The sequence below is a fragment of the Mixophyes fleayi genome, chromosome 10 (genome assembly GCF_038048845.1).
Source record: "Mixophyes fleayi isolate aMixFle1 chromosome 10, aMixFle1.hap1, whole genome shotgun sequence".
NCBI classification, from domain to species: Eukaryota; Metazoa; Chordata; class Amphibia; order Anura; family Limnodynastidae; genus Mixophyes; species Mixophyes fleayi.
Genome location: NC_134411.1, coordinates 39186120 through 39199132, shown reverse-complemented (window position 1 = coordinate 39199132; position 13013 = coordinate 39186120). Strand labels below are relative to the sequence as shown.

At 36.3% G+C, this 13013-nt stretch overlaps 1 protein-coding gene across 1 annotated transcript; it reads left to right on the top strand.

The window, feature by feature from the left end:
• The first annotated feature begins 814 nt into the window (after positions 1-814).
• Positions 815-3540, top strand: ADM (adrenomedullin). Its single transcript, XM_075187503.1, has 4 exons — positions 815-941; positions 1375-1485; positions 1595-1735; positions 2098-3540. Exons 2-4 carry the CDS (start codon positions 1388-1390, stop codon positions 2489-2491), a joined length of 633 nt encoding a protein of 210 aa, XP_075043604.1. The 5' UTR covers positions 815-941; positions 1375-1387; the 3' UTR covers positions 2492-3540.
• The last annotated feature ends 9473 nt before the right edge of the window (positions 3541-13013 follow it).

Below are 13013 nucleotides of genomic sequence, written 5' to 3'. Positions count from 1 at the left end.
AAGGGACTTTATTATTACTGTCAGGAGATGTGCCGGGATCTAATCATTATCCTGACACCAAACAGTTCAGATGATTACACAACTCGCTGTCAGGGACTCCCGGGGATTAAATAATGCAATTTTTGGTATTTATTACAACCATTGTTGATTCTTGTCTCATTCTCTGTATTGCCATCACTATGTGCCCCTAGCACTATGACAGCATGTGCCCTGGGGTAGCTGTGCCCAGTGATTCACCAGTTTGGCATCTGAACTCTCATCATTTTATCTACACTAAAATAACCCAGATATTAATACCTGTCATGGTAACTTGTAGTGGAGACCCCCGGGGACCCTGCATTGCGAGGGTCTTAATTATATACTTGTTCTGTTGTATCAAATATATAATGTATATACATTGCAGAATAGACCTGTCTGTAAATGAGAATATTTAATACATCAGCGACAATATTTCACTTCTCAAACTGCCTCACACAAATGATATATGACAATATAAGCTCATATCTCAGTGTAACAATATCTGTGTATTATGTCTGCATTCAACACCTTGTGCATAAGGATTAAGTTACCTAATGTGCAGACCCCAAATATAAACCTCTCTATCTTATTTACTCCAAATATTCCCAAACAGACCTTATTAGGCAAAAGTCCTGGCTGCAAAATGAGCAGGATTGAGTTTTGAAACAACCTACTTATTCCCTCAGTGCTGCTGTACAATAGCATCTTATTACTCAGATACCATCATCAATTTAGTAGCTGTATACACAGCACAGAGATGTCAGTCAAGCTCGGGCCACGCCCCCCCGGGCTGTCTATAAAAGACGATGTAGGAGCTCAGATCGGACAGAGGACAGAGAACAACTCAACAGAGAATATAACTCACAAACTTTGGATTACAACTTTCTGCAAGAAATCTCTGGGTTCTCCAATCCACACATCAGGTAGGTTTTATTTTTCATGTATCATTTTGCAAATTGGGGAAGGGATTTTATTTTCCAAGCTCTTCTGCTCTGATAGTACTTGTATTATTATATTGCCAAGGGGAAAATTCCATTCACTGAACTGTGATATTACTAATAGAATTTTCCTTGTGCACTTATCTTCTTATAAAACCTGCATATGATATTCATTAGCATGGGGAATTTATCATACAGAATTTCGTGCAATGCAGAGTCCTCTAGGGGAGGCTTAGCTGGTGCATTGGCATTTTTGTGAGAATTCTGTGTTTGTTTAGCTGATAAAATACTAAGTAAACAGTGAAAGATTAGTATGAGGACAGCGAGATTCCTGCAAATAGGAATTATGTTTACGGGCTGTACATAACATTCCTGACATCCCTTCTAAATACTTCATATTTTTTTTTCCCTCCACCAGGATCTCATCCAGAATGGAATTGGCTTACGTGTTCTTATTACACATCAGCTATCTGACCTTCCTTGGTTCCGCTACAGAGAGAATGGAAGTGACTCTGGGAGATAGAAAAAAGTAAGTTTATTCAAATAAAATGAATGTTGACTTTTCCTAGAAGTGCACAGTCACTTGATGTCATAGGGCTGGATAAGTCTCTAATCAAACCTGTTCTGTGCACCTTTAGATGGAATTTACTTGGGATGAAACTTGTCAAGAGAGATCTCCAGGCAAACTTACAGCTACCTTTCCAAAATAGTGATGCAACTTCGCAATTTTCTTTCGTCAAAACAGAAGACACAAAGGACTCGCTGGTGCCTGAGAGCAGGTAATTGCTTTTAAATATATATATATATATATATAGATATAGGTTGTTCTCTGTTTAATGTTTCTCAACCACGGTGCAAGGGTTGTGTTGGCTCTTGTTATAAGCATTTTCTGAAAGAGCAGAGTGGGGGTTGGTTGCAATGTGCAGAGTTTTGCAAGCTTTTGTGTTTTTTTTTTGTTCAACGATGACCTTTTGTATATAGAGCCAACATATTCCGTGGCACTGTACACAATGAGTTATAATATTGGGTACATGAGAGGCTTAACTAAACATACATAGAATGGGTGGTCTGGAATCAACGGGATTGTAATTGGAAAGCCTATAATCCGTTGTCTAACAGTGGTCCTGTTTTCCTCTTGCAGCAATGGTGCCCACATCCGTGTGAAGAGATATAGACACAGTTTCAGCAACTACCCACAAATCTCTTCCAGGGGTTGCAAGTTTGGCACGTGCATAGTCCACACCCTGGCTAACCAAATCTACCAGTACACCGACAAAGACAAGGACAGCACAGCTCCAGCCAGGAAAATCAGCTCCCAGGGCTATGGTAGAAGGAGAAGGTCCATTCCCGACAGGAAGCTTCTCCTGCCTGTTGTGGATGGCAAAATGAAACCATGGTGGGTGAGCACCAGCGTGGCAAGAAGCAACCCTGGTGCCCAACAACAGCTGTTGGACGGTAGCAGAACATCCACAAGCCGCCAGGGCGGTCTGTCCAAGACAAAGGGCAAAATGTGGCAGACCTTGCTCAGGACTTAAAGCAGAGACGCAACAAGTGGAGATTTCTGCAAGAAGTGAAGGGAAAAGGTCTCCTACTTAGGAGAGCACATGGAATTCCTCGTTCCCAGCCCAGTGAAACCCAGGAGGGAACTGGAGAGAGGGTGCAAGGAGCCTGGCATACAGTTAAAGTATTATGATACGTTGAAGTATGTTGATCTGGGAATGGTCTTCAGAATTGTGGATTTACCATCATTCAGTAGAAGTCGAGGACTTTTCTGGGCCAATATGGGATGTATTACTTTGCACTTGTAAGGACCTTTTGTGTAAGTAAGCACTGAAAGATCGTACCAAAGATATAAAAAAAACTTGATGGGGTTAATGTGAGTGTTGGAACTTGTGGTGCTTAGTCATGGACCAGGTGCATTCGAGGACTTTTTAACCCAATGTATTGTGACAGTAGTGAAGGGTCCAGAACTCGAGACACCGCAGTACACAGATTACTTCGGACCTTTCACCTGGAGTCTAGCTGTAGGGTTACAAAGCTGAATTATCTGACCTCAGCCTGAGACAATCCAGTCTCAACCTCTTCTGACTGTCAGTGAAGCAAACAGATGATGTTGGTTGCGCCTCTGGCAACAAGGGTTAATTCCCTGAAACTTTCCCCCCACCCCCCCACAATGGACTTGTTACAAAGTGACTATAATCCACAATACCCTTAATGGACAATCCAAATGAACTTTTGACGGTTCCATGTGAACCGTTACCTAATACTTGAACTTCAAACCTTAAGTGCAATCTACGTTTTAGTTTTTTGTTTTTTTGTTTTGTGTTTTTATTTGTATATGTTAAAGATAAATATTTAATTGCTACTGTTTATGTTTTGTATTGTCCAACACAGAAGTTTATTTTTTTACCTGAATTATTATATACGGGCATTATATCTCTTATTTTATGAAGATATTGGTCGTCAAATGTGATGTCTGTATTTGTATTTTTGCAATCCCTTTGAGAGTTATAAACATGTAACATTTTATTATACATTCAGATGGGTTACATTGAACTATAATAAAACAAAAAATTCACCTGAAGTCTTTGCTTGACGCTTTATTTTATATTTAGAATTGTGATCTGCTGAACTATAGACACAAACACCTGTCGTCCAGAAAATGAGATGTGGTATCGCCTACCTGTACAACGACAGTAAGACGGCTATTTAATGACACTGACAGGGGACTAGTCCATGTTCTATAATAAATCAAATATCAGGGTTGCTCTCCTTGTGCATCATTTCAAGCAGTAATAAGGACATACTTATTTATATCCCTGATTTTTCTATGTAAAGACTGCAATTGGGTCCAATACTTCTCTAATACATTACAATTCAATATTGATAGACCCCCATTATATAGGGCAGATCCATATGTTATCTAGAGGTATACGTCAATGTTCATCTGTTTTTGTAGCCTCAAAGTCACTGTAAAAAAATATATATATATTATCAACTATTTTATTTAGCCATTGAGGGAAGATCAGTGTGGGACAGTTCAAGTCTAATGTAAAGTCCAAAGAGTGTTGTATAAACTTACCACCCAGGACACAAATGATCTATTTAATAAAAAATGAACAAAAACACGATTATGGAGCAAATCGCAGCAGCCAATCAGAAATTAACAATGATCTACTGCAAGTTAGACCAATGCAATGTGATTAGTGGCTATAGATTGATTACAGCATATTTATTGTCCTTTGAGATATATAGCAATCAATTCACCCCAGCATTGCTTTAACTTGGCCTTAAAACATAGATATCACAATAAGTAACCATTACGTTACAGTATTCTACTATTAGAAAGATAGAAAAATGGAAAAATGGTCCATTTATTGCAGCAGAGCGCCCTCTAGTGGAAAAGTGGTTATCTTAGACCAGTGCTGGACGACGGGATACTCTTCAGGTACTGTTACATTAGTGGCCCTCTGAAATTCAAAAGGGCCACATATTACCCTTAATCTCAATAATAAGTTAAAACATTACGTTTAGTAAAAAACACCTGTCAATAATAACATGTCGGCAGGAAGTTTAATGTATGATAAACAAGTGTTATAAGCTATAAAAAATAAATTTGACCACAAAGGAGGAAGCAGTGGGGGGGCGCAGCTGAAGACTCAGAGGGCCACATGCGGCCCCAGGGCCGCCCATTACTGTGCTATAAATGTATAGAACACGCTTATGCAATCTGTCTCTCTGTAACTGGAAGGCCGAGCACATCCTGCAGTCAGAAGCATTGCTGGTATTTGAAGCTACTAGTTACGTATAAGCTGGAGAAAGATACAGGTGTAATAGAACGACACTGTGAGAGATAATTCGAGCCATTTATGAAAGTGTTCTGAGTACAGAGCTGATATAGAATGTGCCGTTTACATCCAATTTCCCAGTGAATTGTGCCACATGTTGTACATTGATGTCCAGCTCTGTGGTCTTGGAATTGGCAGATACACAGGAGCCCATATACATAGCAAACAGCTCACACACTAATTTATCTTTTAGTATTTTCTGTTATTCATCCTATTGTGCTAAATAAACTTGTCCAAGTCTTAGTACTGTGTAGGCAGTAATTATGTCAATCCTACAGAATGTGCCCATTCCAGTACATGGTCTGGATGTGACAACCACACCTGAAGTGGTACTCTACTGCCACCTATGGGTATAATCAGTATTACACGCAATGCCCAATCTGTAGGAACTGCTCAATAATTTGTACATCAATTGCCTTCAAATAAAGGTCCAGTTTAATTTCTTAAACAATTAATACTGGCCAATCAGTTGATGGTATGCCCTCATGGAGCTGCTTCAATCCACCAATGATTTAATCTATCTATCGGGTTAGTGGTCTCAAGCGCTGTTATGAAGGGGAATGGGGCAGAAATTACCCACACTGGGCAATATATGCAAGTCCTTGTGTGTGGAGGCTAAATTGTTTTATTTAGGGTCCCACTGGCAAAGAGGAAGGGGCTCACAAGGGAGAGTCCTCATTATAAGGCATTGGAGGTGGTAATATATTTTGTTTGAAATCGTCCCTTAATTCAGAAAAAAAGTATTAGGCAGTCAAATAGCTCTGTAATAAAACAAGCTGTGTTGTAAGGTTTAGATATAAGCTGGTCACATGGGCTGATCTTGCTGCGACCGTGTTAATGCCAATTTGCCCCCCCAACATACCAACTATTAAAACTATACTTGTGACAATGACAGCTGCCAATCACATGGTGTATGGCCATCATTGGACAACTTCTGGCTGCCAGGATATGCTGGCACTTGTAGTTTCACATCCGCTAGAGTGCCACAAGTAGATGCTAACCTGCTTTAAAAATATCATGTGTTATTATATATATTTCATGATCTGTAATAAGGACAGTATAATGTATTATCTAACATAACATTTTACATCATGGCCAAAACTTCCCTAACATTTCATAATGCAAAAAAAATAAATGTTGGTTGCACAATATATTTGTCCAGCACAAAACAAATAATTGTCCCTGAGTTTCTGGCACAAAGAGTTTACAATCTATTATTAGTACACAGAGCATACCAATGTATAGGGTAGGTTGCCCAAGGTCACATGAGACAGATATCAGACTGAGTTGGTGGTTAGGTACACCTCACCAGACCGCAAGCCACAAGTGTGTCTGATATGTTTGTATAGTTGCTAAATTCACAATAAGATTTTCCACTGTACATCTCTGTGGAGCGTGGGCTGACAATCTGAGGATCATATCGAGCACAGAGTGTAAGAGAGCAATCATTAACCCATTACTGTTACTGTAGATAGATAAATATGGGACAGATAGCAGGTAGATAGACAGATGTATGATAGATAGATAGATAGATAAGAGATAGACGGATAGATAGATCGATCTTAGATAGATAGATATGAGATAGATGTGATGTTAGATAGATAGATAGATAGATAGATAGATAGATAGATAGATAGATAGATAGATAAGAAATAGATAGATAGATAGATAGATAGATAGATAGATATAGATAGAGAAGAGATAGATAGATAGATAGATAGATAGATAGATAGATAGATAGATAGATAGATAGATAGATAATAGATAGATAAGAAATAGATAGATAGATAGAGAAAAGATAGATAGATAGATAACAGATAGATAGATAGATAGATAGATAGATAGATAGATAGATAGATATATGATAGATAGATAGAGAAGAGATAGATAGATAGATAGATAGATAGATAGATATATGATAGATAGATAGATAGATAGTTATTAGATAGATAGATAGATAGATAGATAGAGATAGATAGATAGATCGATCTTAGATAGATATGAGATAGATGTGATGTTAGATAGATAAATAGATAAGAAATAGATAGATAGATAGATAGATAGATAGATAGATAGATAGATAGATAGATAGATAGAGAAGAGATAGATAGATAGATAGATAGATAGATAGAGAAGAGATAGATAGATAGATGGATAACAGAGAGATAGAGAAGAGATAGATAGATAGATATATATTAGATAGATAGATAGATAGATAGATAGATAGATAGATAGATAGATGGATAGATAGATCGATCTTAGATAGATAGATCGATCTTAGATAGATATTAGATATATGATAGATAGATAGATAGATAAGAAATAAATAGATAGATAGATAGAGAAGAGATAGATAGAGAGATAGATAGATAGATAGAAAAGAGATAGATAGATAAATATTAGATATATGATAGATAGATAGATAGATAGATAGATAGATAGATAGATAGATAGATAGATAAGAAATAAATAGATAGATAGATAAAGAAGAGATAGATAGATAGATAGATAGATAGATAGATAGATAGATAGATAAGAAATAAATAGATAGATAGAGAAGAGATAGATAGATAAATAGATAGATAGATAAAAGATAGATAGATAGATAGATAGATAGATAGATAGATAGAGAAGAGATAGATAGATAGATAGATAGATAACAGATAGATAGATAGATAGAGAAGAGATAGATAGATAGATAGAGAAGAGATAGATAGATAGATAGATAGATAGATAGATATTAGATAGATAGATAATAGATAGATAGATAGATAGATAGATAGATAGATAGATAGAGAAGAGATAGATAGATATTAGATAGATAGATAATAGATAGATAGATAAGAGATAGATAGATAGATAGATAGATAGATAGATAGATAGATAGATAGATAGATAGAGAAGAGATAGATAGATAGATAATTGATAGATAGATAGATAGATAGATAGATAGATAGATAGATAGATTTATGATAGATAAATAGATAGATAGATAGATAGATAGATAGATAAGAAATGAATAGATAGATAGAGAAGAGATAGATAGATAGAGATAGATAGATAACAGATAGATAGATAGAGAAGAGATAGATAGATAGATAGATAGATAGATAGATAGAAGATAGATAGATAGATAGATATTAGATAGATAGATAATAGATAGATAGATAGATAAGAGATAGATAGATAGATAGATAGATAGATAGATAGATAGATAGACAGATAGATAGATATATGATAGATAGATAGATAGATAGATATATGATAGATATATAGATAGATAGATAGATAGATAGATAGATAGATAGAGAAGAGATAGATAGATAGATAATTGATAGATAGATAGATAGATTTATGATAGATAAATAGATAGATAGATAGAGATAGATTTATGATAGATAAATAGATAGATAGATAGATATATGATAGATAGATAGATATATGATAGATAGATAGATAGATAGATAGATAGATAGATAGATAGATAGATAGATAGATATATGATAAATAGATATATAGATAGATAGAGATAGATTTATGATAGATAAATAGATAGATAGATAGATAGATAAGAGATAGATAGATATATGATAGATAGATAGATAGATAGATAGATAGATAGATAGATAGAGAAGAGATAGATAGATAGATATTAGATAGATAATAGATAAGAGATAGATAGATAGATAGATAGATAGATAGGTAGATAGATAGATAGATAAATGCACGTTGCTTAGTAACCTAGGATGATCTTCCCTTTTGTCATCTTTGAGAATGGCCCAGGGACTACTGGCCTCTTACCCCCATTGCCCCCCCCCCCCCCCCCCTTATTTCCTTACTTCCTACTTTTTATTATTCATCTTTCCACACTTTTCACGCTATCAGTATAAGTACATTGTCCAGGTCCTATATTAGTCTATGTGGTGTCTGCAGGTCTATACTGGCCCACGATAGGCCAGTCCTGATATAGGGGACACTTTAATCCACCCACATTATTACAATATATTTAGAGAATGATTAGTATCTGAAGGACATTTACATCTGTCGTGATATAAGATGTGATATAAATGCATCAGTTCCTCTATAGACTCCGTGGTCCGAGCTCCTCACCGAAAGGACATTTCACCAAACTGATCTGCTCTGCCCATTGGCTGCTCTGATAATCATAATGTCTTTCTAGCAATCCCCACCTTTGGCATTTACAGATATAGAATAATTTAGTCATTGAATAAAAGTCAAGAACTTTCCCCCAGCACTGAACCTCCCCGAGGACGGCCCGTGGCGCCCGACTACGGCCTGTATGGTGTTGATCAATCCCTCTTCTAGTGATTGAGAAATAGGGTGTGGAGCCATGAATTATTTTTAATTCATCGAGACATGAACAGTTTTCACCCCTGTGACCTCTACGCTAGCGGAAAGCTTAAAATATCTGCAAAACATCATGACCTCACTCAATGAGCCGCAGGACCTTGCCAAAACCCAAACATAAGGAGAATGAGTTATGACAAAAAGACGACTAACGGTGAAGGTGTCTCAGCATCTCGGCCCACTCAGTCCCCCGAGGGGGGGGGGTCATTATGGAAGCCATTACTAGCAGCCCACGGACATTGTCCAAATATTTTGATGGTTCAGCTGATAGCTCAGCAGTCAGAGTATAATATTCCACTTAGACGGGATATTTTCAGCAATCAGCTATTTATATGCTGGTGAGAGTTAAGACACGGTGCAATGACTACAGAAAATAAAGCGTTGGATGGGTTCAATGTCTTCTCCTTTGTCCAGGTCTAATTTGAAGTCTTTTACCAATTGGCTCATGGATAGGATAGAACTTTAACTTGTAGTTCTCCACCTACTGGGTAACTGTCCATCTCTCGTGTATCCTTGGTACAATGTTAATCCTCCGTCTTGTTATCTATATAGTCCTGGCCATTGGTGTCTTCTACATCTAGGTAGGTCACACATTTACAAGTCAGATTACATTTTGAAACATTCACATTAGGGACAGACTGAGCCGAGGGGCAGGACGGCAGCTGATGCTCGGGCAGTTACAATTTGAACTGTCTTGGTCCACTGGTCATTCCCCATAATCAATCATCAGGAAACCTTCTTAATAATACACCAATTTTCCTAATGAATGGTAAAGCAAAGACATCAGAAAAGATGTATAAAGATATTATTTACAGACGTTTATACATCTTTTAGCATTACTTGTATATTATAGGAGAACAATAAAAATGAGAATGATACTCTGCTGCCCTCTGGTGGTATTCCACAAGTATTTAAAATGTCCAACTTTTTCATTAGGCAAAATTAATGTGACTATTGATCTGTGTCCTTTGTCCCCTTTTATAAATATTGTTTTGTCTATTTGATTGATCAATACAGATGTTTAGTGCAGACCAGATCGGTCCAAACCCACACAATGTGGAGGTCTGACTGAAAAAATCATGGATAAATTAAACAGGAAAGAAGGCTGAACTATATTTATTCCAAAAATATACATAATATATTCTAAAATCTAAATTTTATTGTATCAATTTAAATATGTAGCTGTAACATAACTTCATAAGCTCACACACTACGCCATCAGGCCACCTTCCACCTTAAAAAAAAACATTGATTTCACTCTGTCCAGCTTTGTCTGTGTTTGGTTAATCTTATTTATAAATTAAGTTATTAAAAAAAATTATAATATAAAAAAAAAAAAAATCGCCTAAACACTATTAGGTGTTTTTTTTAGACAAAGTTAAGTTGTCAAACTGCAGTTAGTTAATTGAAAGTAATCATGATTTCTCTAGTTTTATCTACTGGATAAATCATCAGTAAACTGAATAAAAGAGTGGAATGGTGGTACAATCGCACAGTTGTTAGCATTGCTGCCTTGTAGCGCTGGTGTCTTGGGTTCGTTTTTTTGACCATGTCCCTATCTGCTGGAGTTTGTATGTTCTCACCGTGTTCGCTTGGGTTTCCTGCAGGTGCTCCGGTTTCCTCAAGTCGAAAAACATATTGGTAGGTTAATTGGGTACTGAGGAAAACTACCCTAGTGTGTGTGTGATAGGGAATATAGATTGTAAGCTCCACTGGCAAGGAGTGGTGTGAATGATTAAATATTCTCTGTAAAGTGCTGAGTAATCTGTAGGAGCAATACCAATACCTGTTTTTTTTTTTAAAAATAATTATTGGTGATAAACTGGAGATAACAGATCACTATTACATTCTGTTTATCACCACTATTACCTCCAGATTATCACTTTTACCTGTAGATTATCTCTACTATTACCTCCAATGTTTTACCTCTAAAACCTCCAGTTTATCACCACTGAATGGCGGATTGTGCATGTATTGACAGTTGAGGTATTTAACCGTTGCAGCGCTAAAGTGTCCAATATAATGACAAAAATTACAGTAAATGAAGATATCTCCACTTTCAATATTATTGCCACACTAAATAGCCTTTCATCGAATCCATTTCTAACAAAATTAAAAAACATATCATTAAAACCTCACTTTGTTTCTTTAAAATTTCAAGATGTTGTTGTTGAATCGTAACATTTAACATTTCATGAATGACCGATGACACAAAAGTGTGGGACGATGTACACACTGCAGACGCTATATAATTATCTGTTCATTATCGTACTACTGTGAGTTGGGTAAAAGGTTATTATAATTTAGTTGTCTCTGCTTGAAATAAAATCTTAATTGGATCATCTCTAGATCCAGTTATATTTTTTAGAGAAAGGGAAACTACTGTAGTTCAGCTATATAGACATTTGTAGGCAAATTACACACATTGTTTACTACTGGACTGTGGGTTGATACACTTCTCTTTCTTGTGTACCAAACACTATGTTCTTAATTTGTCATAATACTCTCATTTCATATAATTTATTGCTAATTACTCCTCAATTTTCCTCTTCCTCACCTCTTACATGTCCTCCCCATTCTCTCTTGTTCGCCTTCACACAACTGTCTCAGCTGTTTTACCCCCTCGTGCTCCATGTCACCTGACCCTTATCTTGTCTTCATTTCTAATCATACTCCTTCCTGTTCTTTATCTCAACACTTTCCTCATGCCACTAATTTCTATTTTCAACACTGTTTTTCTGTGTTAGTGTTAGCATTATTTAAACACTTTCAGGAACAGTGGTAACATTAATAAACACTCTCATTAACACGAGTTACAATAGAACTGTACAGAGTGAATCATTTCCATTATTATACAATTATGTGTGTAATAATAACATTGTACCAGGAAATGGCAGCTCCCAGCCAAACATAGCTGAACTACAGGACTGTCAGTATAAAATAACCACTTCTAACTTTCACTTTTATGAATAGACGCTTCCCACGTGGCATCTATAAATATCTGTCTTCCGTTTTTGGGATTAGTTCCACTTTTTAAAAATGACACAAAATTACAATCAAACATGTGGCTTTATATATTTCTATTGAGAAGCATTTTGGAAAAGTAAAAAGCCATAAACAAAATCAGACATAGATCCTCTGCACTCACCATGAACAGACTGGGGTGCAAGAGGGGGTTGCCCACATTGTATGGACAAGAAAACAGGGATACTCTGCACTCTCCAAACACATAATTAATGCTATACCAAGTACTGTTCTATATTAAAAACAGAAAATGTTAGTTCCACATTTTGCAATATATGTTAAGCTGACCAACTGACGCCAAAGTCTTCCCATTCTGGTCATTCCTAACATGATCAAATGCTATGCTATTTTATCTGGGCTTAAGGCTTACCTGCACAAAGCTTTTAAAGGCAAGTCTTTCCCAAGCACTAGCAGCCATGGGAGACCTGGGACTCACCTGACACAAGTTGGAATTAATTAATGTAAAGAATGGAGTGCAAGAGTCATGGGACTTACATTGTATAAACAAAAACAGACATAGATCCTCTGCACTCACCATGTACAGACTGGGGTGCAAGAGGGGGTTGCCCACATTGTATAGACAAGAAAACAGGGATACTCTGCACTTTCCAAGCACATAATTAATGCTGTAGAAGACTTTGACGTGAGTTGGTCAGCTTAACATATATTGCAATATGTGGAACTAACATTGCCTGTTTTTAATATAGAACAGTACTTGGTACAGCATTAATTATGTGTTTGGAGAGTGCAGAGTATCCCTGTTTTCTATATATATATATATATATATATATATATATATATATATATATATATATAT